This window comes from Cucurbitaria berberidis, assembly GCF_010015615.1.
Source record: "Cucurbitaria berberidis CBS 394.84 unplaced genomic scaffold K460scaffold_4, whole genome shotgun sequence".
In the NCBI taxonomy this organism is placed as follows: Eukaryota; Fungi; Ascomycota; class Dothideomycetes; order Pleosporales; family Cucurbitariaceae; genus Cucurbitaria; species Cucurbitaria berberidis.
Window position 1 is genome coordinate 2,760,349 of NW_024468938.1, and position 25,463 is coordinate 2,785,811.

The window sequence follows — 25,463 nt, forward strand, 5'->3', positions numbered from 1 at the left end:
CTGTCGACGGCTCGTAGCCTGATGACTGCCTGTTGCCGTGTTTGTGACGATAGAGTTGTGACATTCAAGAATGGAAAACACGTGAGGCGTGGGAAATTAATTGCGCGCCGATTGCTGACGTCTGGTTGCACCTCCGCGCTTCGCCGCAACCCCGAGTCTGAAGACCCCCAAAAGTCTCGCCTGCCTCCACGACGCTGCATTACACGACCACTACCGACCATGGACCTTCACGAAGTACAGAACGCGACTGCGCGCTTCTTCACTGATGCCAATGCGCATTTCAATCGTATACCCGGCTCCGCCATTGCCGTTCGCTACATCAAGTCGAGTTACCAGGACGATCCTGTCCGCAGCGCGATTGAGCTGTTCTTGTTCTTGTTCGCTGTCAGGTATCTACTTGCGCCCAAGTATAGCACGCAGAAGAAGGTGCAGCTTTCAGATGCGGTATGTCTTGCGCTGGTGGAGAGTGGGTGTGGGTGAGAAGCATCGGGTGCTAATAAGGCGGAATAGGAGATCGACGAATTGGTCGACGACTGGACACCAGAACCGCTCGTCGCAGCACCTACGGCCTTTGAAGAACTCGACAATGAGAAGAGGCCTGTCATCGTCGGGTAAAACCACCCCATCCTCTCCTGCGCTCGCCAGCCGGTACGAAATAACCCAAAGCTAACGCAACCCCCTACAGACCAACCGGCCCCAAATCCAAACTCAGCAACGGCCGCACAGTAACCAACCTCGCCTCGTACAACTTCTACAATTTCCTCTCCTCCGAAGCCCTCAAAGAGAAGGCGATTGCTACTCTGCGCACGTACGGCGTCGGGCCCTGCGGACCCCCCGGCTTCTACGGCACGCAGGATGTTCACATGAAGACTGAGGCCGACGTCGCGGCTCACCTGGGTGTTCCAGCATGCATCATCTACGCCCAGTCGTTCAGTACAATTTCGAGTGTGATCCCGAGCTTTAGCAAGAGAGGAGATATCATTGTCGCGGACAAGGCGGTCAACTATGCGGTCAGGAAGGGCATGCAGATTTCGAGGAGTACTGTGAGGTGGTTCGAGCATAATGACATGGAAGACCTAGAGCGCGTACTGCAGCGAGTGGTAAAGGAGCAGGCAAAGAAACCGCTTACGAGGCGGTTTATCATCACAGAGGGGCTGTTTGAAAACATTGGGGATGTGGTGGATTTGCCAAAACTGGTATGTTATGCTTGTTCTGCTCCCGTAGATGGCTGGATGGAGGAGTATTGGCTAACGTTGTTCTGGCACAGGTCGAACTCAAACTAAAATACAAATTCCGCCTCATCCTCGACGAGACATGGTCCTACGGCGTCCTTGGCCGCACCGGCGGTGGCGTAACCGAAGCCCAAAACGTGTCCGCAACCGAAGTCGATATGGTCATTGGCTCTCTCTCAGGCCCCCTTTGTGCTGCAGGTGGTTTCTGCGCAGGCAACGAAGAAGTCGTCGAGCATCAACGGATTTCTTCAGCGTCATACACGTATTCGGCTGCATTACCTGCCTTGCTTTCAACAACTGCGAGTGAGACGATCAGTCTCCTCCAGGAACAGCCCGAGATTTTGACAGCGCTGAGAGAGAACGTAAAGGCCATGAGGGCACAGTTGGATCCGAGGAGCGATTGGATTCGGGTGTCGAGCACGGCTGACAATCCAATGATGCTCCTTGTTCTCAAGCAGGAAGTCATCGAGGCAAAGAAGCTCAGCATAGATGACCAGAACCAGGTCTTTAGAGACGTGGTCGACGAGGTACGTCCTAATCCCCCCTCATCTCTCAATAGTACAGTTGCTGACATGTTCACTCCAGTGTCTCGCAAACGGCATCCTCATCACTCGCCTCAAAGCCTTTCCTCTCGGCCTTGGACTTAATCCCCGCGACGCGGGCTGGCAACCTACTCCTGCCCTGAAGGTATGTGTGACGAGTGGATTGACGAAGAAGGAAACAGAGAAGGCGGGCATTATTATCAGACATGCTGTTACTAAGATTGTGGGGCGGAGGAGGTAGAATTACGTCTGAGATGAATACTATTGACGAGGGGAAGGGGGGAGCATTGGGTGGCGTTCTTGAAATGAGGAGATGTTTAGGATGGGGGCGGCGCTTGTTTCGCTTCCTTGTATAGATAACTGTTTGGCTGCTAGATGGCTTGTGTAATGCTTAATACTGATCCCGTGAACGAAGGTGTATATTTGTTTGTCTTGGAAACTCGGTTTGGTGCCGTGACTTCCGCCTGGTGTGTGGGTCGCGAATGTATCGTTGAGGTCACCACAGGCCGGTTTTCGATGACCGCCAGCTGCGCATGTACCATGAATAGAGACTCTACTATTGCATATACGCGATGAATTATCTTGACATGATAGGAAAATTGAAGCGTCCTTGAAACATCCTTAAGGTCCGGTTCTGGATATATGTTATTGTTGTTGTTGGGTGCCGCGCCCACCTCGTCTCGTTTCCAGCCTCCGCCCAGCCATCGTGTTTGCGGTAGGTTTTTCCAAGTTTGAACATCAGATTTGAGAAAATCGCACAGCCTGATTCCTCTACATTGTTTCTTCTCACATACCTTCTATAAACCCAACATATTCAAATCCTTCTGACTGCACTCCTGCGATTGTATTGCTACTTCGCATCGTATCACCTCCGAGACCTCCGCATCAGCCCCGCAACACTACACCCGCAATCCACGTTGCTCACGGCTACGTACGTCATTCGCTCGCGCCAGCTTGTACAACGACGTGCAAGGACCTGAGATATTGATTTCGCGATATAAGAGTTTGATCAGGAGAAGAGAAAGGATAAACGTCCGAGAATAGAGGGCACAATTGCGACAGCGCGCCTGGTCTGAAGCTCACTCACCACACGGCTAACCGACACAACCACCAACCAAGGAAGTTACCAGGAACGATAGACACAATGGCGCGCGGAGGACACTCAGGGACAATCGTCGGCTCGGCGATAGTAGTGCGCGAGAAGTACTACTGGCCCGACCTACAACTGAACATCTGGACGATTGTCATGCTGGCAACAGCAGGAACGATACTAGGCGTCAACGCGCAGTTTATGCAGATACAAGATCGCATGGACCTTGGGATACCATGGTACGCTTCCCTCCAATCTCTCTACCCTTGATTTTCACTCCAGCACAAAGAACAAGGAGCTAACAGAATGAACAGGATCATGCCCTACGGCGTGACAGTCGGCGCACTAGCCATCATCTTCATCATCATCGAAGTCGTCTACATTGCGCAGCGCAAACTGCTCCCGGGCATGATGTTGCTGCTCTCCTTCATCCTGCTCGTCCTGTTCCTCGCGGGCATCATCGGGACGGCGATACAGCTGTTCGGCGCCCCGAAGATCAACGACATGTGCAATACGTATGTGTTTTCGGCGAATAGCAATGGGCCGAGTTATAATACGCTGGCGTACTTGCAGCAGAAGAATATCTGTGAGTAGTGCTCACTCCTTCTTCCTCTTCGTATCCAAGGAGACGGAGATAAACAGAGCTGACAGGAGGAATAGGTCAATGCTGGCAAGCTGTCTTTGCGTTTTGGGTTGTAGGGACCGTCTTCCTCGTCTGGATGATGATCATGGCGAGCCAGGTCAATTCAAATCAGTACCATGACTGAGTGATTAGCGACACTTTCGCTTTCGTTACTTGGCCGTTCCCTAATTTTTTTTTCCTCAGGGGAAACCTTGCTCACCATTCATGTATATTTCTTTCGCGTGGGATTATGTATACACGAAGTGGCCATGGCACTATGGGAATATGAGTGTATCCTTAGCAGCGGGTGGCGTCTGGGTGTTTGTTTTGTTTACGAGATACCGAAAGCATGGGATAGGAGGATGGTTCTAGGACGGACGGGATGAGGAATGTTCACATCTGTGTTATGTACTATTTCCAGCTGCGTGGGTAACGGCAGATTATTACCACAAAGTACACCACCCTGTGGGATTCACATATCCAAGTCTTCGACTCTCCGCCTCGTGCAGAGTGGAATAGGGAACGAGGAATCGGCCAGGACTTCCTAATTCTTGTTTCATTTCCCTTATCAAGCTACAACCCACGGACTAGAAAGCATACTTTATTTACCGCAGCCGAGTATTATGACATGGCAATTAAGTTTCGCTAACAAGGGATCCTTCTCCTCCCTTTTTTCTTTTTCTACCAAGTGTTTTTGCCCAAGGGCGGATCTGAACATTTCAACGTTTGACGTGCTCTCACTCGTTCTACCACCGAGCAAGTATTAAAACGATTTCACGTTTCTCGTCTCTTGTTTTCATGACTCGCCTAACCAGCTCTCACCACCCCCCTGACAAAAAAAATGAGACAGTGACGTAATCCATCATTAAGCGGGCCAATAGGAATAGGTAGTTTACTGTGGCTTAGTGACTGTGCCACAGCTTGGCACAAAATTGTATTACATAAGCGTCTCAGTTAATCTGTCAGGGGGGTGTCACTGCCAAGTCCCAAATTTAAACAATGTTGGCGGTAGATCGCATACAATAAATTAAGCGTCCGTGCCATGTCTATGCGTATGCTGTCTCCCCGCCGACGCAGAATAGGAGACCGCCAATCGCCCTGTCTAGTAACGCAAGTTAGCAATAGCCCCGGGGCATTGCTTCGCCCGTGGACCGAAAAAAGGACAGGCACCACCAACACCCGCTCCCTCCGCCTCTACAAACTACCGAAACCAACTCTAACAATCAACTAGCGTGCCAGCACTCCATTTCCCGGGCCTTCGCACCTCTTTCCCCTTTCCGTGCGAATTTTATATTACTGACTCATCCGCTCCAAAACCCTTTCCTTTTCCAGCCTAGCTGTATCGGCACCCCCGGGGCCTCATCTCTAGCTAACAACCTTGCCTAATCCCTGCTAATCCTTGCGAAACTCAGCGAATCATTGCCGAACAGAATAATTTAGTCTTAGACAGCCGCCAATGAAACGCCAGGAAAAGATATTTAGCACGTAATTCCCTAACGCGAAGTTGGCGCGAAACGCGTCCGACGATAGGGTTCAGTTGGGCGCGTCGCTTGGCTTGAGTGAATCTGATCTGACTCTGGGAGGGAGGGGGAGTGAGGTTATTGGTGAGTGGGGACATATCCATGCGATGGATTGGGTAGGATGGTCTGGAGAGGTAGATAAAAAGAGAGCGAGAGTAGGGAGGGGTATGGTGGCTGGCTGACTGGTTGCCTGGTTCTGCAGCGTGTTAGTATGCAGCAGCCTTATGAGTCTCATCTCGCACAGCATGTTTAATGATGGTTACTAGATATTGGTTAGTATTGGAGATAGACTGACTGCAAAAGATAGAGTGAGAGAGAGGGAGAGCGATCGTTTCGACTTGCGTCACACATTGAACCACTCATACATCGAGAATGGAGCGATAGCGATAACGACCAAGGATCTCCGTGCGTGCCTTGCTTGCTTGCCGTGTTGCGTGAGGATCGAGTTCGCAGAATGTCATGTCATGTCATGTGCTGCACATCTAGCTAGCTGTTATGGACATTGCCGACTCATGCACTGGCGATCAAAGGCAGTAGCGTAGCCTTGATTCGCCCTCGGCCATGCCTCCCGCAAACGCAATTGCTGCTGGCTGACATCAATAGTAGCGAGCATCAGGAGGCGAAACAGGAATCTGCAGCAGTTACTATTACAGACATTATGCATTTGGGTTTAACTCTTTTGCGTTATGCGCCTATTTATCCTGGGCTGGCTGCTGCTCTCCAGCTGTACAGGCCTGACCTGTCTTTCTCTGGCGTGCTCTTGATGTACTTGGCTGCGCTGTGCTAATAGCAAACAAATGAAACACAAAGGAGACGTAGAGTACAGTCGCTGAAGATAATGCTCGGACGGGGATATGCTGGGAAATGTGTAGTACAAAGCGCTTGCTGTGTTGCTAGCTCGCATTTGCCGCCCAGGGGTAGATGGGCGACAACAGGTGGAGGAAACGGGTCCAGGAACCGCCAGTGGTTCGGGTATCCAACAAACCCACTTGGACAAATTTGGGCATCTAATGACCCTGTTACAGAGAGATACGAATCCAAAAATATCCCTTAACGCCATGCTTTTCGAAGCAGAACAAAGAAAATAGAGTAATGCAATCGGCCGCACTTGACTGGAAGTGATATTGCATATGTGTGTACTGTCGCTGTGAAGTCATAATCGTGTCCCTCGTCTGCGGGGTGATACGTCCTGGATGTCCTGCGTTGCCATGAAGCCTTCAGGAAACCAGTTCCCCTCCCAAATCCATGCCCAGCCCCTCGACCTTGGGGATGCGGGCGCCGATGCCTGGACTGTCTCCAGTGGGAGGAACAAGGTTGTCGAAGTTCAGACGGCGTCTGCTCTCTCGGATAGCGGCGGGCGTTTTTCCGGCAATTGGGGTGCGATTCCACGAGGCGCCAACTTGTGCAGGACTCGGCGTCATGTTGAGGAACTCGGCAAAGTTCAGATTGGTCGAGGGTGTGGCTAGGCCGAACCCTGGGAAGGGTGCTCCGCCGCCTCCAGGTGTCGACATCATCGACGAAGGTAATGGAGTCTGTTTCGGGGGCGGTGTGGAGGGCGCGAGCATCTGAGGCTTGGTTGACCCTGGCCGGGCAGGCGTTGGTGATGTGGCCAAGTACATCAGCAAGCTTGCATCCTCGTCGCCTGTTTTGCCTTCGCGAGCTGCACCGGCAGCGGTGAATCCGCTCTGGCGAAGACGAGCTGATCGGGCAACATCTGGGGGCGGTGTGCGTGGAGCTCGTGGTGGTGACGACTGGAAGCGGGATTTGTTCATGTGGAACGAGGTAATGGGGAGGTCTTCGTCGTCGTCTTCTGATAACAGGGGCGAGTGAAGATTGGGGACGGTAGATGTCTCGGAGACAAAGGACAAGCTCGGCACATGTATGCGTCCAAAGCGTGCGTGTCTGCGGTGGTATACGGGAGAGGACTCGGGCAGCTGGAAGCTGTTCTTCCACGACGCCGAGGCCGACGTCGAGGCTCTTACTTTGTTCCGGGTGTGGTTGCTCGATGCGGGATATACGGTTCGGTCGTAGCGAGGCCGCTTGTTCTGGCTGTGACTGCTGCCAGAACGACTGCCGGACCGTCGAAGATCATCTGAGAATATGGGGGCAGCGAGCGGGGAAGAGTCGAGGATGCCTGGTTGGTAGAAGCGCTCAGATACACTGGAGACGTCCGACATGGTCTCGTTGCTAGAGCCAGGGCGCTTCCGCTTGAGCTCGACATCGACGACGGGCTCAATGGCATCCAGACTGAGACTCTCCCAGCCGTTCTTGATCTTGACATTGGCCAGAGCGAGGCGGTTCTGCAGCGTGCGGGTCATCTGCAAAGCACATTGTTAGCACAGGCTGGGAGAGGGGCCGCCGACACAAGGGAGATGTACCTTGGAGACCTGGGCGCGGCGCAGGACCTTGTTTGCAACTTCATCTTGTTCGGCCATTGTGGAGCAGTGACAGAGAAGGGCTCGCAGCGGAAGAGAGAGGTTGATATGGCCTGGCAGACGTCTCACGGCGGTTGTGGAGGGCGAAACAGCATAGGCTCGGAGCTGAAATGGCCGTCGTCGCTAAGGAATGTGAGGAGTGGATCGAAGTGGATTAGCTCACGATCTTGGCCGGACAGCACAGGCCAGTTGAGGCAGGGCTGGCGGGCTGCGTACGGGTGAAGTCCAGGCTGGCGTTCAGTCAGGATAGTGTAGCATGATTATATTATTACTCCGTACCGAACGCTCGCTCCCCCGTTGCAAACAAGCAAATTGCTCTGTACCGGTAGGGTTTGGCGAGCGACAGGGGTGGGGTGAAGAGTGGTTCCTTGTATTATAAGGTAATGTAATGTATCGCTGACTAATACCAAGCACGCCCTGTATCGTTGAGTACGGTTACGCCGGCGCTTGGCAAGCAACGTCATTGTTGAGGCGCAAAGATGTTGGAGCGCCATACTGTACGGCGCGGCGCCATCCGCTGCGACGCATCAATTGCTTCTTCTATCCATCTTGCTTTTGGCAATAACGAATCGCGTCCCAGGCCCCTTCCCGACTGTGCCAAACGTCGCTGCGACCAATCTCATCGGAGATACCTGCCTGCCCTGCCCTCGACCACGTCGCCGCATGCAACCAAGGCCTGTCGGCGCCATCCAAGTCGGTCCAATCCACCTCCAACTCACTACTACTCTCGTTCTCCGTTCAGCATTCCCTGGCTTCACTCGTTTGCTTCTGCCAGCATAGCCTGCATCGATATTGCCATTGCCGCATTCCGCAAGCCTGTTCCCTACTCCAGTGTCCATCACACTGCATTACGCGTCCTCCGCACAGCTTCTATAAGCTCCACATCGCTCCCCGGCCGTCGCTCCTTACGCCTATGCGTCCGTACCCGGCCCAATATACCAGCGCCGTAGCATAGCCTAGATGCCTTCGTTCCTAAGTAGTTTGCGCAGAAAGAGTAGTCGAAGCTCCAAAGCCAGCGGCAGGCATGGCCAGGTGGTTCTAGATGGTCAGGCGAACGGACAGAATGGCAATGGTTTGTCCCATCGCGTCTCTGCTTCGACGCTGAACTCTTCGCAAGTCGGCTCGTCGACACCATCCACCACGCCGGCCACGTCGACGACCGAAGATGTTACAACCCTGACCAAAAACCTCACAAATGGTCCCACGCCTCTACCGGCTCGGCCCCAGCGGCCCTCTGTCGAACCCGTCAAGCGTTACAGCATGAATGTGAGTGCAAGTGGTCGTGCAACTAGTACAACCGATTGACAGCTCCATAGGGCTTATCTTCGCCAACATCCACTGGCTCCAATGCGTCGCTGAACAAATCGTCGCTTCTCGCACCGCGCGTCATTTCCGTTTCGGATAACTCATGGGTTGGTCTCGCTGCTTCTGTGCTCCTATATCGCTGACTCTGGTTAGGTGCATCAACAAGTACTACTAATATTCGGACAGGTCGGTGAAGCGAATAGTAGGCCGCTGGACGGTACAATTACGGTTAACCACCATCAAGGCCGCTTCCCAGCTACATGCTGGCCGGTCCACGACTCATACTTCAAGGCTTTGGTGCATCTGGAGCCTGGGTGGAATCGCATTCGTCTAGACTTTGCTTCGCCCAAGGTGTCATCCAACAATACTTCCGTCCCCTGCCATGCCTCTTTCATAAACATCAACTACCTGCCGCTATCGCATTCTCCGCCTCTTCAACTGGCCATCATTCTTGGCCGGGACTCTCCAGGCACATATGACGTACCTCCAGATCGCATGCAGCGGGAAGGAAACGGCCTAGATCTTGCGATTCGGAAATTCCGCATGGCGGCATATCTTTGGCAGGCTTTCACAGGCGAGCAGATGAAGCGGTACGGTTTTGGTCGACGCTGCTTCCGCTTCGAGGACGCTTGGGAGCCAGGGACTTTGAGCTTCCAGGACTGGGCAACCAACCAATATCGAACGCAGGCGAAGGTCCATGTCATTCGCTCTAGCAAGACTGTCGCCGAGATCCAGGATCTTGAGCGTGCTCAGCAATACGGGCCTGGGACGAAGAAGGGGGAACTCTTCGATATTGCCCTAGAAGCCTGCAGAGACTATTTCCACCCAACGCAAAAACACTACGTTTCCTGCATGTTTCTCGACTCGCGTTGGGACCAGAAGGAGAACACGATTCGAGGACATGCAGCTCTAGGCGGCGGAGCTGGAGACCTACAGATTGGTATATTTGGTTCGCACGCACTCCACAGCTATCCATCGAGTATCGAAGAGGTTTTCCAGTCCTTCCAGGACTGCACTCGGACAGACACCGCTTTTGTCGCAAATGACTGTAACGAGTCCGGCAGCAATTGGGAAACTGCCAACATAGGAATTGGCGCTCACCTCCACGAGACTGGGCATCTATTCGGATGCCCACACCAGGAGTCTGGCGTCATGTTACGCGACTACGTTACCTTGAATCGTACATTTATTTGTCGAGAATCATATTCGACCCGAACCAAATCACCCGGCCAACGGCTTGTTTTGCCCAATGATGAATGTAGATGGCACAAACTAGATGTGCTCCGTTTCCGATTCCATCCGTGCTTCCGGATACCAATCGACCAGGACAATCTCAACGGAGATAGCAGCGTGCAAGTGTGGACGGTTGATAGCGGTCAAGGTGGTGTAATTGCAACATCGAAATCTGGGATCGCATGGGTTGAGCTGTACCCAGAGGGAGACGATGTTTGCCATTACTGGAGAGAGTTTCCTGAGTCGGACAATCAGTTTCCACGACAGGTTGCACTGGAAGAGGCCACTCTCCGCGCACTCATGCCCAAGGAGAAGCTCAAGTCACGACTGAAGATCGAGGTCTTCTCTGCAGGCGGAGGGAGTCACGTTATCGAAGACTTTAGTCTGCTTGCGAACCAAAAGCTGGCTCGCGTTAAATTTCCCGATGGTCGTTGGGGTTACCGAGGCAGCAAGTTGGGGTACTCGCAGATGGAGGGCTCACAACCGCAAGAGATTCTGCTCGAGAACACGTACATATCGACTAAGCTCCTGCTTAGCGTCAAAGTGTATCATGGTTTCGCCCTAGACGGCCTAGAATTCATCTATGAGGACGCGACTAGCCAGCTATTTGGCAAGCGCGGAGGTACTCCCACTGATTTCCCGTTGGATACGCGGAAGGGAGAGCTTATATTAGGTTTTGCTCTGCGGGCAGGGCTTTGGATCGATGGCATCCAGATCTTGACGACCTTGGGTAGGAAGAGTGATTGGTTCGGCAATCCTAATGGTGGTAGCGGGTATGTTCAACTTGGTGTTATTATTGATGTGCATACCGACTAATTCTCCCAGGCACACGCTCATCCCTCCTCGCGGGTATACAATCGGCGGCATATCCGGATCCTGTGGTAGTTGGATTGACGGCTTTTCGTTGATCATCACGCGCTGAGACTATTGCGTACATATTCAGCTTTTGACACCTCTTTGTTTGGGCATCGCGTTCGATTATCCGGATGTCTACACTAAGACGCCTACTCTAGTAGTCGTCGTTGTCCATCTATCATCGAGGGTGTCCAAACGGACCCCATCGCCCATGAAGACCCGGCTGGAGATAATGAACTGATATGTTGGTCATAGGCTGAGGCTTAAGCCTTTGTGCTTGCATGTCCCGTCTACCGCAAGTGCAACTTCTCAACAGGATATATGGTGCTCGACGCATTGTCAGCATGATCTACCAAGGAGGACAAAGTGTAGAGGTATCGCGAGGTGGTACCTCCCGAAGAGGCTAAGCAACGCCGTCATACGATCAATATCAGATCCGACCTCTTGTAATAGTAACAGTAGAGTTAGAATATAGATGGTACATGGTCCTGTTAGTAATCACATAGTGCTCCTAGTGTACAAACTTAGGACTACTATTACTTTGCCGTTATGCCGTACGTTTCTACTTCCCTCTGCAATATTAAGAGGTTGGAAACAACGACTTGAAGGCAACCCTCGGGTGACATGGGGAAAATTTACGAGTAAATCTGATAATAGGGTATCATCATTATTTTGTACGTGCGCCCGCTAGTCGGTCATAGCATCGTTATCCCTCTATAATACCAAGGAGCAATAAGCGTGACGTCCCTGCTATGGCGAGGCATCGTGCCGCCTACAGCCCCCCAGTATACCTTCGCTCCCAACGGCCCCTCTGGAAATCACTCTTGTCCATTCTAGATTTCTAAGGCTTGGGGATATGGATAGTCTTGCTGACCATAAGACACCCATGTAGTATGAACATGGCGACAACGGGGTGGAACTCAAAGGCGGTACCCTCCAGCCACAGGCCCAGGGGTACCTGTTCAAGCGTCCAGCCCTTGTACACCCAGTACGCCATGATTTGCACCAGGATAAGAGACATGGGAATGGGCGTGCCTTCAAAGTATTTGGACTTGCCGGAGCCGTCTTTGGGCAGCATGGCGACGGTGACGTTGAAGCGCGCGAGACGGGTTAGGCCGCAGAGTACGAAGAAGGCCAGCAGGATGTGGTCGAGCGGGGTGCGGAGACCGAGACTGAAAGCTGCGGCTGCGGGCGAGACGCCGAAGGATACCTATCGCACCAGTCCGTTAGCCCTCTATCCTGAACAGTGGGAAATGGTAGTTCTCCCATTGGTTTCTCGTCATCGGGTGGTTGGAGAGTGAGGTTAAAACGTACCAAATCCGCAAGCGAATCCAACTCCTGACCCATCAACGACGCCCTCTTCCTCCACCTAGCGACCTTGCCGTCTAGGAAGTCGAAAAACAGACCCAGAGGTATTAAGCCAAGTGCCCAATAGAGATTCGCGTAGTTGTGCGGGTCACCCTGGATGCAGTAGCGCAGCGAGGAGAAGACGGACATTACGCCACAGAAGCCTATAACAATCGTCAGTCCCATTGAAATCCGTTTATGCATGCCTCCTCCATTGCCTAAGATGAGTGCTTGGGGTTTCTTCTGTGTGAGGCGTACCATTGAGCTCAGTAATGAAATCTGCAAGGTGCAGAGCGCGCACGAGAGAGAAGTGGCCGGCTTCCTGGGACAGAAGACGTGCCTGCTTATCTTGCGCTGCGTCTTGTTAGTATACAACTCATATTCCCATCCTTTCATTCGCTGCTACGCACTCAGATCCTTGGACGCAGGAGCGTCGTCCTTGGGGCCTTGCGGCGCGCCATTTCTTCGCTGTGCCATAGCTGCCTGATTTGCTCGAATGGTACCTGTCTAGGTTTGTATTGTAGAGCGAGGAAGGTATTGGAACAAAGTTTATCCTTTTTTGAGTAACGGAAGGGTGTTGAGAGGATCGGTGCTAGAAGAAAGCTTGTTATATGCTACTGGGTGCGCGCCGGAGGTTGGTGACGTGCAGACCGGGTCTGTCTCGAATTCAAGTTTGGCGAGAACGTCATCCTTCCGCGCGCCAGCCACATGCTGTGCGCAAACTCCACCTGCACCGCCATGACATCTGCCGGGCTGTACAGCGCTACGATAACCAAGTTGCGACACAATGTCAGTGATGCTCTTCTTATTCGTTAGGAATCAGTTGATTCTTGGACCCAATAGAAACCGCGTTCAAGATTGTTTGCAGCCTAGTGTGCGTCTCAATTGCACGCAGGTAGCGATGCAGTTTGTAGTTCAAGACATTTCAACATCACCGACGCCATAGGAAGGCGCCCATTTGTAAAGCATTCTCAGAGGCTGGATTTCAAAATTTGATTCGACTAGAAGCAATAGACCTTGCACCAGTCTCGAGCTATTTGCAACATGGCGCCAGATTTTCGACATCCCATAGCAAGTGCCCGTCCTAACTCCCAAACGCCGCCGAATGATCATGGTATCGGTAGGATAATCGTGATGGCTGTACTGGTACCGCGACAAAGGACCGTCGTTGTCCTGTCTCGTCTGGTTTCGAGTCGTGACTGAGTCAGAAACGACACGCTCAGTAACCTCCTCGACCACGTCCACCAAAGCCGCCGCCACCACCACGTCCACCTCTTGAGAAGCCGCCACCACCACCGCCGCGGCTGAAGCCTCCTCCGCCAAAGCTGCCTCGTGATCCACCGCGTCCAGGGGGTCCACCGCGTCCTCTTGGTGCTCCTCGACCACGGCCTCCGAAGCCGCGGGAGCCTCCTCGTGGTGCACCACGGCCACCTGCGCCCGCTGGCTTCTTGACCCTCGCCGTACCACCCACTGGCTTGGGTTTCGGTAGGAACCTATCGATGTTAGCTTTTCGTTCCCAGGTTGTTTAAATAATGATAGCGTACCTATCAATTGGCAGAAGCTTGTCGCCTCCAATGTAGAACTTGTCGCCAGCCTTGAATGACTTTGCTTGGATGCCTTCTTGCGGCTTGATGGTGAAGAAGACCTGGTTCAGCGGGCCGAGGATCTCGTCGACTTTGCCAATAGGGGTCTGCAGCTGCGTCAGCATTCATGCTTCTTCTTCATCTCGTCTTTTCTATGGATATGTACCTTGTTCTCGAGGTAAACAGGCGCATTGAAGTACGGGATCTTGACGTTTATCGATTCGCAGAACATCTCGTTTTCGACATCGTGGACGAATTTGCCCATTTCTAGTCGTGTTGTTAGCGGTGCCATAGCGCTTCAGTATTGGTGCGCATACCAAAAACTTGGTCTGGGGGTCCGTATGAAGCTCCAGCTCCACCGCGTCCTGTACAGAGTTAGCTTGAAGTCCTGCCTGCAAAGCTCCTGCACTGAGCTACACACCTCCACGGGGAGTAAATCCGCCTCTGCCGCCGCCAAAGCCGCCGCCGCGACCGCCTCGTGGTGTGCCGCGAAATGCCATGTTGTGTAGGATGTTGGGGGTACAATCGGTGCGCGGAGTTTGAGCTGGTTCAGCAGCTTCGCGAAAAGTTCGAACTGAAAATCGAGGTTGGAAGGCGCGGCCAATCGGTGCCACGTTTCGCCGATGCGTCCTTGCGCCGCGAAACCCCACCAAATGCCGAAGGTGGGCTGTCTGCGCGTGGAGCTGTGTGAAATTGAGAGTCGATGTGAGGCTTTGATAACTGCAATTGTGACTTTTTTGTTTGGGTATAATAATTTAGGTTGTGCCCAGGTACCTCCAGCTCCTACTCACGTTGTACAACCATTGCTCCCCTACAGCGTTTCGAATCATAGCCCTTGGCGCGCGACATTGACTCAGACGTCCTATTAATTTACTACGCTCCACTTGACTCGACACCCAACATACAACATGGCGGAAGCGGTGAAAGACGCCGTCAACACGGCTGTCGAGGGCGTCAAAAACCTGGCAGTCTCTGCAGAACAGAAGGCTCCCAAACCGAAGAAAGAGAAGAAGGCCAAGGGCGATGGTGGAGATGGTCGGCCTCTGATGCTCGACCCTGCGCCAGCGTACATTGACCACCGAATTAAGATCTTGTAAGTCGAACCAATAGGCCATGTCCCTCAGCATGCTAACAAGTCTTTAGCGAAACGCTCAAAGCCAAGTACGACGAGGAAGTGGCCCAAAAGCCCCGCGGTACGCTCCTCCTCGAACATGCATCCAGTCCCTTCACTGACGCATTCTTCGCATAGAGAACATTAGCATCACACTCGAAGACGGCAAGATTATCGAAGGACAGTCATGGGTTACCAGTCCGGCAGACATCGCACGCAACATCGCCAAGAGCCTATTCGAGCGCACTGTGATCGCACGATTGGACAAGGGCACCTCAGAGGAGACGCTGTGGGATCTTGAGCGACCGCTAGAGAAGAGTTGCAAACTGGAGCTCCTACCATTCGATCATCCAGAGGGCAAAAAAGTCTTTTGGCATTCGAGTGCGCATATCCTGGGAGAGGCGTCTGAACGTAGATTCGGCTGCGACCTTTGCATTGGTCCACCAATTGAAGATGGCTTCTACTACGAGGTAAGCCGGGCCCAAGAGGCCAAAGTTTGGGCTGACAGAATCGCAGATGGCCCTTCCAGAGAAGGCTGCCGTAGAGCAGTCCGACCACAAGCCGCTCGAGACCATCGTCAACAACATCGTCAAGGAAAAGCAGCCCTTCCAGCGACTGACGCTTTCCAAAGATGACCTGTAAGATCGCCTTTGCACCTAGCAGATCTCGATACTGACTGTAACGTAGACTCGAGATGTTCAAGACAAACAAGTACAAGCAACACATCATCAAGGACAAGATTCCCGATGGCACCTTCACGACCGTCTATCGTAACGGACCTCTTATCGATCTTTGCCGGGGACCACACGTACCACACACCGGACGGATAAAGCAGTTCAAGATTATGAAGAATTCTGCCTCGTACTTCCTCGGCGATGCCAATAACGACAGCTTACAGCGCATATATGGTGTCTCCTTCCCGGACAAGGATGCAATGCATGCGCATCTCAAGTTCCTCGAAGAGGCTGCCAAGCGTGATCACCGAAAGATCGGAAAGGAACAGGAGCTCTTCTTCTTCCACGAGTACAGTCCTGGTTCCTGCTTCTTCCTCCCGCATGGTCAGATCATTTACAACACACTGCAAGCATTCTTGCGGGAAGAGTACTGGAACCGTGGCTACCAGGAGGTCGGATCGCCGAACATGTACAACTCTGCGCTATGGAAGATTTCGGGGCATTGGCAGCACTATGCCGATGACATGTTTACATTCGATGTCGAGAAAGAGAAGTGGGCTTTGAAGCCCATGAATTGTCCTGGTCACTGTTTGATTTTCAAGCACCGCGAGCGAAGCTACCGAGAGCTACCAATCCGCATGGCTGACTTTGGTATCTTGCACCGAAATGAAGCCAGTGGTGCTCTTACAGGTCTTACACGAGTGCGCCGATTCCAACAGGACGATACCCACGTTTTCTGTACTCAGGACCAGATCACTGAAGAAATTTCAGCGCTTTTCGACTTTTTGAAGGCGGTGTATGGAAAGTTTGGCTTCACCTTCAAACTGAAACTGAGCACGCGCCCAGAAGGCTTCCTTGGCGATATCGAGACCTGGAACAAGGCGGAGGCGAAGCTGACTGAAGCTCTGGACCAATTCACGGCTGCGGGCGGCGGCGCTTGGGAGCTGAACCCTGGTGACGGTGCCTTCTACGGACCAAAGATCGACATCACAATCTCTGATGCCCTGAAGCGCGAGTTCCAGTGCGCCACGATTCAGCTTGATTTCCAACTTCCGAACCAGTTCGAGCTTGAGTATATGACATCTGAGGTTGCATCTGCAAAGCCGAAGGAGGAGAAGGTCAAAGAAATCAAAGAGGAGCCGTCGAAGGAGGGCAGTCACATTGAGCAAAAGAAGGAGAAGTTGGAGGGTGAGGTCACAATACCCAAGAAGATTCCACCGCCACAGCCCGGTTACGCTCGTCCTGTCATGATCCATCGTGCTATCTACGGTTCCTTCGAGCGGTTCATTGCGTAAGTTAACAGGCTTCTAATTACTTTTTAACATGTTCGCTAATATTCCACTAGTATCCTCACAGAGCACTTTGCTGGTCGCTGGCCCTTCTGGCTCTCTCCTCGCCAAGTCATGGTCATTCCAGTCATGCCTTCTGCGAACGACTACGTTAAGGAAGTCCAAGCCGAACTCCGTAAACACCGTCTCCATGCCGACATTGACATCAGCGGAAACACCATGCAGAAGAAGATCCGCACGGCTCAACTAGCGCTATACAACTTCATCATGGTCGTTGGTGCTGAGGAGCAGAAAGCGGGGGCTGTCAACTGGAGGAACCGCGATGATCAGGAGACACAGCAACGTGGCGAGATTGTGCCGCTTGATGAGGCGGTCAAGAAGCTTGTGCAGTTAAGGGACGAGCGGAGATTTGAGAACAAGGTCTAAGGTGATTGAGCGAGAGATCGTGGGTGCATCGGAAGGCGTGTAAGGTATGAGGTATGACTTGATGAAGAACAAGGAGACCATGTCATGTGCAGCTCTTACACCAGTATGCTCAGTAGAATTTACGAATCGTCATAACCGTCTCCAGGATCTTTTATCTGATTGTATTTTCTTCTGTTCTTCAGACAGGAATGCACATCCACTCTGATATAACGCGTCATGTAGGCTCAGTCAATGATCTGCATGGTCAGCCTTTTTTAATTCCCAAGCCGGTGGAAGCCTGATAGCTAAGTCCACTGCAACATAAGGCCGAGCGGGTTTCTACTAGCTGTATGTGAGAAGCCTATGAAATTCTTAAATTCTTTTTAAATACTCATCTGGAGACTCGCCGTTGTTTTGCAACACGGCAACCATTCAGGCACAACTGGGTGACTGACTGCTCAGAGAGCGATAGTACTATTTCTCTTCTTAACCACACACTCCTTCTGAATCTATCGACAACGTCCAAAATCACTTCAAACTCTGCGGCACAAGCTCGACCCAATATCCCTATGTACACAATTAGCTGCTATTCAACGAGGCACAAATCATCCCTTCCTCCCCCAGGGAGAAAACTTACATCAGGGTCTTTCACAAAAGCCAGTTGCTTAAACACATGCTTATAACCATCATGCACACTTCCATGTTTCCCCTGGACAACATCCCCTGGTAAGCCCATCTGGGCTTCCGCCGCCTCACCTAGCGGTTTAATCACTTCAAAGCCAAAGCTCGCCACGCGCTCTAGTGTGGCAGCAACATCTGGTACCGTGAAACCAACATGGCCGAAGCCTACGCCTGAAGCTGAGTACTCGTTTCCAGAGGCATACGGCGTCGAAGCGTCAGCGGGGATATGGTAGAGTTCCAAGAGCCCTTTTGATGTACCGAGGTTTGCGATTTCTGAGTGTGGATTGGTTAGTATATAAGCTATGCGAACTGGATGTGCCTGGTATATATATGTATGGGTACGCACCGACGTCTCGCGGCCCGAGGTAGTATATAGTCCATGGCCCAGCGTCAAAGATGAAGACAACGTGCATGCCCATGCAATCGCAGTAGAATTCCAGACTCTTTTTTGGGTCCTTGATACGCAGCATTAGATGGTTGAGGCGGTACGATGCGGTTGCCGGGGAGACGGGGCGCGGAGGGGGGAGAATGTGTTCGCCTTTTGGATAGGGCCCTGGGGGGTGGTTGGGGTTATTGGTGGTAGTCATTGCGGTTTGATGAGGAGTGTAAACATGCAAAGTTGGAAGAAAGGTACACCGTGAAAGGTATTCTATGAATGGATCAATGTCATAGCTTCTTAGTCCGCTGATTGTTATATGATAGAGTACTGTAGGATGGATGTGGGGCATGCGGGGTAATCTTGTTGGCGTGCTTGACTATGTGGTGCTGCTCTGAGGTGTTGGATCCACATAGTCACGTATTGCGTTTTCATGGAGGATTCAGCGAGAGAAGAGAAGAGATGTACGTATTACCTGCCAATAAATCCTTCGAATCTGTAAGTGTACTGGAGCAGTCATGGTGGGCTCTAAAGACTACCAGATAGCCTTTACAAGGTGGCGCAGACATATCTTGGGTCTGACTCTACTACTGGGAAACAGTCATGGCGATTGTAGCCATCGAAGTCACACTTAGCTTCTAGTTCAATAACATCAGTTCTTACCGTTCCATCGTCTGACCTCCACACAACAAGTGAGAAACGATATTTAGGGACGAGGCAGCCAATAGTTTCCTCCTGTACTGCAGTCTTGGTTAATCGCCGGGTAGGTTCTTGTTTAAGTGGAAATTCCAATGCATCGTTGTGTCCTTGATATAGACACGAAAGATGCCATGACGCATAAGATATTTCATTTTGGATGAGGGGCAGCAGACGAATCTCCGTAACCTAGGTTTTTCGTGAAAATCTACGGTCGTGTATTGTGCGCAAATTCTCGATGCACGTTGTGAATTTGGGTAAGCAGGGGCTGAAGCCGCTGGGGGCCATGACGTCAGGAGCGTATGGCGTTTCAAAGATATAGGAGTACTACGTGTCGACGCGTTCTGGAAGACTCTGGACCTAACAAAGCAGGGGACACTAACGAAAGAATTTCTTTGGGTCGCTTGTCTTTCGTTGGTGTCGTTTCACTCACGAGTTCTGGTGTCGTTTGACCTGATCTGACCTGAGCCGAAACGGGATGGCCCACGGCACATTTTAAATGGACAAGAACCATCTGAGATAAAGATAGAAGATCTGGTAACGCACATTATGAGACGTGTGTGCGTATACACCTCGACTGGAGGAACTGAAGGGTAACAAGACGCGTAAGGCGACAAGATGTTGATCAGAAGTTGAGCCGCGGGATCGGAGATGTGCCCGCCGCTAGCAAATATCGAAACTAAAAGACCCTGTGGATTGAAAATTGTAAAATGTTTGTTGATGAATTCCTGCAGACATAATGAAGACGAGATGTAAAGTAAAGTATGGCCATGGCGAGCCATGAACCCAGAACCCGGTTTTAAGCGAGGCGATCGCGACATGGTTGTGATGCACGATGATCTCCTGATACTGAATCCTGATGGCTGTGCTGGCAATTGGAACATGCCATCTGTTTCGTAGCATGTTTACCAGAAAGGATTCTGCACTGTCACGTTTCCAAGCGTCTAAAAGGTCGTCAGGGATCCATGCTCTCCGCAATGATTAGTGTGGATGCACAAAAGGGGTTGTATTGTGGTGTTTTGGCGCAGTATGAGGTCATGCCTAGCCCAATTTCCAGGCTTTGAGGGCTAGGGCCCAGCCGCCAGCCCTTCCGCGGCGCCGTGTCAATCCATAAAGCATGTTTATCTTGAAGTGCTGGTGATATCTACACTCTTTCCATCGATTCTTGCACCACCGCCATGGACAAGCTGAAGGCGAAGACGCGGTCGGCGCGCAACAGGCTCGCTGAGGCGACATCGTCGGGCACTGGCACCGGCGCGCTCCATGTTCCTCAACAAGGTCTCGCACCGCACGACAATTCGAGCATGCAGGCTGTCAATGAAGGCTTCCTAGGTACACAGGCGGGCCCGGCTGCGCGCGACTTTGCTGTGCAAGATAATCCGCCAGTACGCCAACCTGTCGTCGAACCGCCCACCTCGTTACAGTCATCTATCGACGCTGGCGCACATGTGCCCAGGCCATCCAGATATGGCGATCCTTCGTCGCTCGTCAATCATAGGTATGCTCGAGCAGATCGAATAAAGGGCAACGCCTTTGCTAACCACCACAAAGCACTCTTGCCGCGACGGCACGACGAGCAAGAAGCAACTCGGCCCCAAACAGCCCATCACCCCAGCAACAGCAACGTCGACCGACCGTTGGCGGACGACAAGCCAGTATTGGTATACGACGGATGCCTGCGTCGAATGCGCTGCGACAAGTAGCTCATCAGCCGAATGTCTCAACATCCAGATTGAACGCGCCATTGCCAGCCTTGAACGAGGACTGTGTGCTTGGACAGGTGCCTTCCAACGGGAGCGAATCGACTCTCACAGAGCCAGAGCCAGCACAAAGTCGATTAAGGAAAGTCAAGAGTGCAGTGCAGACAAGAATACCGTTCTGGGGCAAGAAGGAGCACGAGAGTAAACCTCGCCCAGACAGTGCAGCTGCGTACCACGACGACATATCGATGAACTACACGTCAGACATGGTGGATGTCTTGGATACCATTGGTATGTGTCACCTATAATAAGCTGCTGTCTCGCAAGCTAACAACACCAGATCCTGAAGTCGCCACACTCACGTCCCTCACAAATATGCAGAACTCGCTCTTCATCCCCAACCTCCCCTTCCTCAACCGTCGACCCACCTACAACCTACGCCGCCGCCGCAGCGAAGATGAGATCATTGAGGATATCAGTCGAGTTCTAGGGCCAGCGTACGCAGCTCAGGTGGAGGAGCAAGCTGGTCCGAGGCTACAACGGAGCCAGACTGAGAGCACCATGGCCACTATTGCTACCATTGACTCGCACTTGAGCGAATCCCGTTATGCTGTTCTTCCCCATGGCGCCTCCCTAGACGGATGGAGCAAAGATGACAAGAAAGAGGTGAACGACCACGTGCGGCATATGCTGCACTCAAAGCGATCCAAGTTCAAGCGCACAATGAGAGGATTTGGACAGTATGTCAGGAGACGTAAGTTCCTCTACCTAAATCTTTTATTGTTCATCTACTGACCCCAGCATAGCTTTGGGCTTCCTCGTCACGCTTTACGCCACCCTTATCACGTTGTTCGGTCTCGCATGGGTGCTGTTCCTGATCGGGTGGATCAATGTCGGCGGAAAGCAGATCTACGTCGTCCACATCATCGACAGCGTCCTGGTTGCCCTTTTCGCTGTAGTTGGTGATGGGTTGGCCCCTTTCCGAGCCATCGATACCTACCACATGATTTACATTGCTCATTACCACCATTTCACCTGGTCTCGGCGGAAGAAGGAAATGCTACCAGACCTACAGGATCACAACGATCTTCCTGCAGTAAATGCGCCAATCGCTGCACCGCAAGTAGTGGATCCTGCGGACCCGGAGAATCAGTGGGAGTTCACAGTATTGACCCCTAAACAACAGGAAAAGCTCGAGCACCATCAAGACAAGTTCTGCAAGTCGCACTCCTTTTATAAGCCGCACGAGACTGAGACGCACCACGCCTTCCCGCTCCGTCTCCTCATTGCTATCGTCGTTCTGCTTGACTGCCACTCTCTTCTACAAATCTCACTCGGCGCCACCACATGGGGTATATACTACAAGCACAGGCCAATGGCGATCACGACAGTTATTCTTATCTGTTCTATCACATGTAATGCCACAGCCGGGCTGCTTATTTGGCTCGGTGATAAACGCACGAGGAAGAATGACGTAGTGGAACGCATGAACCGTCAGGAATTGACCGAGGAAGCGATCGAACAGGTTAAGAAGAAGAAGGAGAAGGAGAGCGAAAGTGAGAGAGAGGACGATGGGGACAAGAGGGAGAAGAGGAGAATCAGTCTGGATGTGGTGAGGGCCAAATTTGTCCCTGGAAAACTAGGAGAGAAGCAGGAGACGAGTGCTTATCCTTGAGACAGTTGAGGGCGTGGGACGTTTGGGATATGTCATGATTTGTCTTTTCTTTTGGTTTGAAGCGTTCTAGCGAATATACCTACCTAACTATGTAGTACGAGATAATATGGACCGGGCACTAGCGACGAAACTGGTTTACCTCACGTCAAACCTCATGTGAAGTTAAAACCGCTCCTTCCCGATTAGTTCGTCTCTTCACCACTATTTAACTTCACCACCGAAGCGTTAAACGCAATGCAACTACACATCGATTCCACCTATCGCCTTGAACTCCAGCTGCTCGATCGGAGCCATGTCTAACCCGTCTGAGAAAATGGAAGTGGAGTTCAAGTCCGACTGCGGTCGCATCTTGCGGACGGAGGCTTTGAAGTGAGTCAGCCTTCTCATCAGCTTCCATACATCACTGACTGTACCTAGCATAATCGACATGATCACTATCACCGTCGGCACTGGAGCCGAAGCCGTCAAGTTCCCAGTTCACGAAGCAGTCGCCCGCAAGAGCTCGGCCTTCCTTGACAACGCTATGAAGCCCGAATGGGCCTCCCCGAAAGCCGATCCGCGCGACATTCAGCTGGTCGATGAAGATCCTGAGCTATTCAAGGTGTACCTTCATTGGCTGTACTTCAAGAACATGCCCACTGTGTACGCCGGAAGTAAAGGCAAGAACTATAACCACGAGTACGTTTTGCTCTGCAGGTGTTACATCATGGGCGAAAAGCTTATGGACGTCGGCTTCAAGAATGCAATGTTGGATGCTTTGGTGGGTGCGATGGAAAATACACCGCGCCTTGTGCCAGGTCTGACAGCGATCAACATCATATACGCCGGTACTTTGGGCGGTTCTCCTGCGAGAAGGTTCTTGGTCGACATATGGGTTAAAATGGCAGACGAAAGCTGGTTAGATTACTTGACTGCTGCTTTGCCTCATGCCTTTGTTTTAGAGTTTTCGAGAGTTCTTCTCCAGAGTAGGTGCAAGGGCAAGGAAGATACGAGGGCCTGGATGGAAAGGGTAAAGGAATACCATGAAGCTTAGGTGGACGCAAGTGGCCGGGCTGGTGTGGACTTGGAAACGTAGCATGGAGCAATGTTCTGCCAGGCTTGATGTTTAGAACACGCCTGGAGCAGAGTGGTACAGGAGGACTAGGCAACCGTTTAAGAATGATCTGGCTTTACGAAGGTTGCCGGGTGCCTTTAGTATGTGATTGCTTGAGAATAATACACTACCGAAGTCACGATCCAGCACTTTTGTATGTAAATGAAGATGGAGATGTTATGTTGCGATTAGGAACCTTCAGCACCTGGTAACATGTGTTCAAGTCTAACCTTGGTTGTGCTGACATGAATTTACAACCTGGAGGTTTCCACGGGTTCATCCAACCTTGGAAAGCTCACACAACCTCTTCTGCCCTCCAAGCCAAACATTTATCATCCTCGATTAAAGCGCAAGGCGATATAGCGATGATGGTTCCATCGCATGACTTGGTGGAGTCCTCAGCCATACCCCAGCTACCAGCAGAGCTATGGCTTCAAATCTTTGAGCAGCGCCTCACGCACGATGTCAACATCTTCAGCCAGTCGAAGCGCTACAGATACGGGATTATGCACAATTTGCGGACAATGCAACGCGTTTGTAGCACTTGGAGAGTATCAAATTTCTGCGTTCTTTTAAAATTACAACCTGACAGGCAGCAGGATTTAATCAGACCGCTCACGTACCGCCATGTAACATTTGATGACCTGACGCAAGACCTCAATAAACAATTTCTGTACTTTGCAAAATTAGTGGTCCCTGGCTTTGCCAAACTTTCTTGGATCCAGACGCTTTGGATTCATGCAGGTATATCTGAAGAGTTCGAAGTCACGGACAAGTCGCGAATGTTCGGGAACGCATTCAAAAGCTTCCTTCACCAGATGCATGCGCTCCAGGAAATTTCGATTCGAAAGCTTGTTTCAGTGCAAGAATTTGAGATCATTACGCGCTGTCATGTTCCAGTCCTTAAGAAACTGGCTGCTAGCGCGACGTGATAGGCTTCCCTGCCCTCCATATAAATCTCGTTACTTCTTGCGCCAAATGTCCGATTCTATACCTCCCGCTACAAGCAAACTCTTCTCCGGCGCCTTCACGCCTAACAATGGCTCCATCTCTGGATCTCCCTTCGCCATAGCCTTTTGATAAGACGGTCTCTCCCCTATGTCCTTCAGATACCGTACAATATTCGGATATTCTTCATACCCGCGCGGTTGATAATACCGTTGTGAAGTCAGCGAGTATATGATCAGGCAATCAGCGGCCGTAAAGTCCTCTCCGGCAAGCCATTTGTGGTTCTTAAAGTGAGATTCTAGGATGTCGAGGGCTTGTCGCACGCCATGGTTGGCATATTGAGCCATCATATTGTCCGCGGGTACTTGGGCCGCCGCGAGGAGCATGGCGCGAGATAGAGCGGGTTGAAGATTCCCGTTTACGAAGTTGTAGAAGTAGATAAAGTCCACATAGCCCTTCTCACCATACTCTTTCTTTAGTCTCTTGCCGCCTTCGTTGGCGTACTTGCCAAGGATGTAGTCGCATATAGCGCCGCTCTCGGATAGGGTGATTCCGGCTTCCGGATCCTCGAAAAAAGGAGATTGACCAGTGCGGTTCCCTGGAAGAGATTTGAAGGATTGAGGTGCCATGAGCGGGTCGCGGACATGCTTTACAAGGTTGTACTCAATGCCGAGCTCCTCAAACAGAAAGACAATGCGTTCGCTTTGCGAGATGCCGAGGTGGTGGAGTGTCAGGACCATTTTGAAGGGTCAGTATGATTACCGGAAAAGATCGTTTCGTTGATAGAAATGCGAGGATGAATGATACTCCCTTTTGAGGTAAAGATAATTATAAAGAGAATATTTACTAAATGATCTGGGTGACGTCAGCCCTGCCGAGGCTCTGCCGAGGTCAAATTATAGCGTCTTTATCACTGAGCCTCGACTCAACGGCCCGATACTCGATTGGCAAGTATTTCTAGGAACACATGGGAAGTCGTGTTCTCTCGGCAAAAAGGGGGGGCAAAAAGGGGGGTAGGTGGTCATCCACTTGACAACTACCGTAATAGACA

At 51.7% G+C, this 25,463-nt stretch overlaps 11 protein-coding genes across 11 annotated transcripts; 6 read left to right on the plus strand and 5 right to left on the minus strand.

Annotated features, from left to right (window-relative positions):
- Window positions 1–138: 138 nt before the first annotated feature.
- On the plus strand, window positions 139–2,322 carry K460DRAFT_342075 (serine palmitoyltransferas-like protein 1). Its single transcript, XM_040931173.1, has 5 exons — window positions 139–444; window positions 511–611; window positions 686–1,196; window positions 1,268–1,759; window positions 1,818–2,322. The coding sequence occupies exons 1-5, from the start codon at window positions 220–222 to the stop codon at window positions 2,013–2,015; spliced, it is 1,527 nt and encodes a 508-aa protein (XP_040786224.1). The 5' UTR covers window positions 139–219; the 3' UTR covers window positions 2,016–2,322.
- Window positions 2,323–2,716: 394 nt separating this feature from the next.
- On the plus strand, window positions 2,717–3,753 carry K460DRAFT_149324 (uncharacterized protein). Its single transcript, XM_040926802.1, has 3 exons — window positions 2,717–3,103; window positions 3,179–3,450; window positions 3,525–3,753. Exons 1-3 carry the CDS (start codon window positions 2,919–2,921, stop codon window positions 3,629–3,631), a joined length of 564 nt encoding a protein of 187 aa, XP_040786225.1. The 5' UTR covers window positions 2,717–2,918; the 3' UTR covers window positions 3,632–3,753.
- A 2,470-nt stretch (window positions 3,754–6,223) lies between these two features.
- On the minus strand, window positions 6,224–7,731 carry K460DRAFT_342083 (uncharacterized protein; the record flags this gene model as incomplete). The annotated part of the gene is made up of 2 exons (XM_040931174.1): window positions 7,385–7,731; window positions 6,224–7,324 (listed from the first exon to the last, which is right to left on the minus strand). The coding sequence occupies exons 1-2, from the start codon at window positions 7,439–7,441 to the stop codon at window positions 6,224–6,226; spliced, it is 1,158 nt and encodes a 385-aa protein (XP_040786226.1). The 5' UTR covers window positions 7,442–7,731.
- Window positions 7,732–8,204: 473 nt separating this feature from the next.
- Window positions 8,205–11,105, plus strand: K460DRAFT_149343 (zinc metallo protein-like proteinase). Its single transcript, XM_040926803.1, has 4 exons — window positions 8,205–8,707; window positions 8,758–8,853; window positions 8,900–10,752; window positions 10,805–11,105. The coding sequence occupies exons 1-4, from the start codon at window positions 8,402–8,404 to the stop codon at window positions 10,899–10,901; spliced, it is 2,352 nt and encodes a 783-aa protein (XP_040786227.1). The 5' UTR covers window positions 8,205–8,401; the 3' UTR covers window positions 10,902–11,105.
- Window positions 11,106–11,454: 349 nt separating this feature from the next.
- K460DRAFT_368532 (CDP-diacylglycerol-serine o-phosphatidyltransferas-like protein) lies at window positions 11,455–12,827 on the minus strand. The gene is made up of 4 exons (XM_040933794.1): window positions 12,592–12,827; window positions 12,440–12,535; window positions 12,149–12,345; window positions 11,455–12,044 (listed from the first exon to the last, which is right to left on the minus strand). Exons 1-4 carry the CDS (start codon window positions 12,656–12,658, stop codon window positions 11,676–11,678), a joined length of 729 nt encoding a protein of 242 aa, XP_040786228.1. The 5' UTR covers window positions 12,659–12,827; the 3' UTR covers window positions 11,455–11,675.
- A 332-nt stretch (window positions 12,828–13,159) lies between these two features.
- On the minus strand, window positions 13,160–14,275 carry K460DRAFT_342089 (Gar1-domain-containing protein). Its single transcript, XM_040931175.1, has 5 exons — window positions 14,186–14,275; window positions 14,082–14,129; window positions 13,931–14,031; window positions 13,726–13,871; window positions 13,160–13,674 (listed from the first exon to the last, which is right to left on the minus strand). Exons 1-5 carry the CDS (start codon window positions 14,262–14,264, stop codon window positions 13,401–13,403), a joined length of 648 nt encoding a protein of 215 aa, XP_040786229.1. The 5' UTR covers window positions 14,265–14,275; the 3' UTR covers window positions 13,160–13,400.
- Window positions 14,276–14,441: 166 nt separating this feature from the next.
- K460DRAFT_342092 (threonyl-tRNA synthetase-like protein) lies at window positions 14,442–17,597 on the plus strand. Its single transcript, XM_040931176.1, has 6 exons — window positions 14,442–14,857; window positions 14,908–14,957; window positions 15,014–15,345; window positions 15,392–15,513; window positions 15,563–16,840; window positions 16,895–17,597. Exons 1-6 carry the CDS (start codon window positions 14,673–14,675, stop codon window positions 17,262–17,264), a joined length of 2,337 nt encoding a protein of 778 aa, XP_040786230.1. The 5' UTR covers window positions 14,442–14,672; the 3' UTR covers window positions 17,265–17,597.
- Window positions 17,598–17,747: 150 nt separating this feature from the next.
- K460DRAFT_342096 (Glyoxalase/Bleomycin resistance protein/Dihydroxybiphenyl dioxygenase) lies at window positions 17,748–18,511 on the minus strand (the record flags this gene model as incomplete). The annotated part of the gene is made up of 3 exons (XM_040931177.1): window positions 17,748–17,810; window positions 17,881–18,197; window positions 18,271–18,511. 3 exons carry the CDS (start codon window positions 18,509–18,511, stop codon window positions 17,772–17,774), a joined length of 597 nt encoding a protein of 198 aa, XP_040786231.1. The 3' UTR covers window positions 17,748–17,771.
- Window positions 18,512–20,101: 1,590 nt separating this feature from the next.
- K460DRAFT_368535 (uncharacterized protein) lies at window positions 20,102–22,677 on the plus strand. The gene is made up of 4 exons (XM_040933795.1): window positions 20,102–20,494; window positions 20,548–20,987; window positions 21,037–21,450; window positions 21,503–22,677. Exons 1-4 carry the CDS (start codon window positions 20,175–20,177, stop codon window positions 22,369–22,371), a joined length of 2,043 nt encoding a protein of 680 aa, XP_040786232.1. The 5' UTR covers window positions 20,102–20,174; the 3' UTR covers window positions 22,372–22,677.
- Window positions 22,664–23,404, plus strand: K460DRAFT_357369 (uncharacterized protein; the record flags this gene model as incomplete). The annotated part of the gene is made up of 2 exons (XM_040932027.1): window positions 22,664–22,740; window positions 22,789–23,404. 2 exons carry the CDS (start codon window positions 22,664–22,666, stop codon window positions 23,402–23,404), a joined length of 693 nt encoding a protein of 230 aa, XP_040786233.1.
- Window positions 23,405–24,008: 604 nt separating this feature from the next.
- K460DRAFT_368537 (putative glutathione S-transferase) lies at window positions 24,009–25,375 on the minus strand. Its single transcript, XM_040933796.1, has one exon. It carries the CDS (start codon window positions 25,150–25,152, stop codon window positions 24,427–24,429), a length of 726 nt encoding a protein of 241 aa, XP_040786234.1. The 5' UTR covers window positions 25,153–25,375; the 3' UTR covers window positions 24,009–24,426.
- Between the last annotated feature and the right edge of the window lie 88 nt (window positions 25,376–25,463).

Excerpts from the sequence above, each read along its gene's own strand:
- K460DRAFT_342075 (XM_040931173.1), top strand. The coding sequence starts at position 220 with ATGGACCTTCACGAAGTACAGAACGCGACTGCGCGCTTCTTCACTGAT. Across the intron at positions 445-510 it reads AGGTGCAGCTTTCAGATGCG|GAGATCGACGAATTGGTCGA; the intron begins GTATGTCTTGCG and ends AAGGCGGAATAG. Across the intron at positions 1,197-1,267 it reads TGGTGGATTTGCCAAAACTG|GTCGAACTCAAACTAAAATA; the intron begins GTATGTTATGCT and ends GTTCTGGCACAG.
- K460DRAFT_149324 (XM_040926802.1), top strand. The coding sequence starts at position 2,919 with ATGGCGCGCGGAGGACACTCAGGGACAATCGTCGGCTCGGCGATAGTA. Across the intron at positions 3,104-3,178 it reads ATGGACCTTGGGATACCATG|GATCATGCCCTACGGCGTGA; the intron begins GTACGCTTCCCT and ends CAGAATGAACAG. Across the intron at positions 3,451-3,524 it reads CTTGCAGCAGAAGAATATCT|GTCAATGCTGGCAAGCTGTC; the intron begins GTGAGTAGTGCT and ends CAGGAGGAATAG.
- K460DRAFT_149343 (XM_040926803.1), top strand. The coding sequence starts at position 8,402 with ATGCCTTCGTTCCTAAGTAGTTTGCGCAGAAAGAGTAGTCGAAGCTCC. Across the intron at positions 8,854-8,899 it reads CCGTTTCGGATAACTCATGG|GTGCATCAACAAGTACTACT; the intron begins GTTGGTCTCGCT and ends GACTCTGGTTAG. Across the intron at positions 10,753-10,804 it reads AATCCTAATGGTGGTAGCGG|GCACACGCTCATCCCTCCTC; the intron begins GTATGTTCAACT and ends TAATTCTCCCAG.
- K460DRAFT_368532 (XM_040933794.1), bottom strand. The coding sequence starts at position 12,658 with ATGGCACAGCGAAGAAATGGCGCGCCGCAAGGCCCCAAGGACGACGCT. Across the intron at positions 12,346-12,439 it reads TTTCATTACTGAGCTCAATG|GCTTCTGTGGCGTAATGTCC; the intron begins GTACGCCTCACA and ends CGATTGTTATAG. Across the intron at positions 12,045-12,148 it reads TGGATTCGCTTGCGGATTTG|GTATCCTTCGGCGTCTCGCC; the intron begins GTACGTTTTAAC and ends CTGGTGCGATAG.
- K460DRAFT_342089 (XM_040931175.1), bottom strand. The coding sequence starts at position 14,264 with ATGGCATTTCGCGGCACACCACGAGGCGGTCGCGGCGGCGGCTTTGGC. Across the intron at positions 14,130-14,185 it reads CGGATTTACTCCCCGTGGAG|GACGCGGTGGAGCTGGAGCT; the intron begins GTGTGTAGCTCA and ends AACTCTGTACAG. Across the intron at positions 13,675-13,725 it reads AAGCTTCTGCCAATTGATAG|GTTCCTACCGAAACCCAAGC; the intron begins GTACGCTATCAT and ends TAACATCGATAG.
- K460DRAFT_342092 (XM_040931176.1), top strand. The coding sequence starts at position 14,673 with ATGGCGGAAGCGGTGAAAGACGCCGTCAACACGGCTGTCGAGGGCGTC. Across the intron at positions 14,858-14,907 it reads GACCACCGAATTAAGATCTT|CGAAACGCTCAAAGCCAAGT; the intron begins GTAAGTCGAACC and ends ACAAGTCTTTAG. Across the intron at positions 15,346-15,391 it reads AAGATGGCTTCTACTACGAG|ATGGCCCTTCCAGAGAAGGC; the intron begins GTAAGCCGGGCC and ends ACAGAATCGCAG.
- K460DRAFT_368535 (XM_040933795.1), top strand. The coding sequence starts at position 20,175 with ATGGACAAGCTGAAGGCGAAGACGCGGTCGGCGCGCAACAGGCTCGCT. Across the intron at positions 20,495-20,547 it reads TCGTCGCTCGTCAATCATAG|CACTCTTGCCGCGACGGCAC; the intron begins GTATGCTCGAGC and ends ACCACCACAAAG. Across the intron at positions 20,988-21,036 it reads GGATGTCTTGGATACCATTG|ATCCTGAAGTCGCCACACTC; the intron begins GTATGTGTCACC and ends TAACAACACCAG.
- K460DRAFT_368537 (XM_040933796.1), bottom strand. The coding sequence starts at position 25,152 with ATGGTCCTGACACTCCACCACCTCGGCATCTCGCAAAGCGAACGCATT.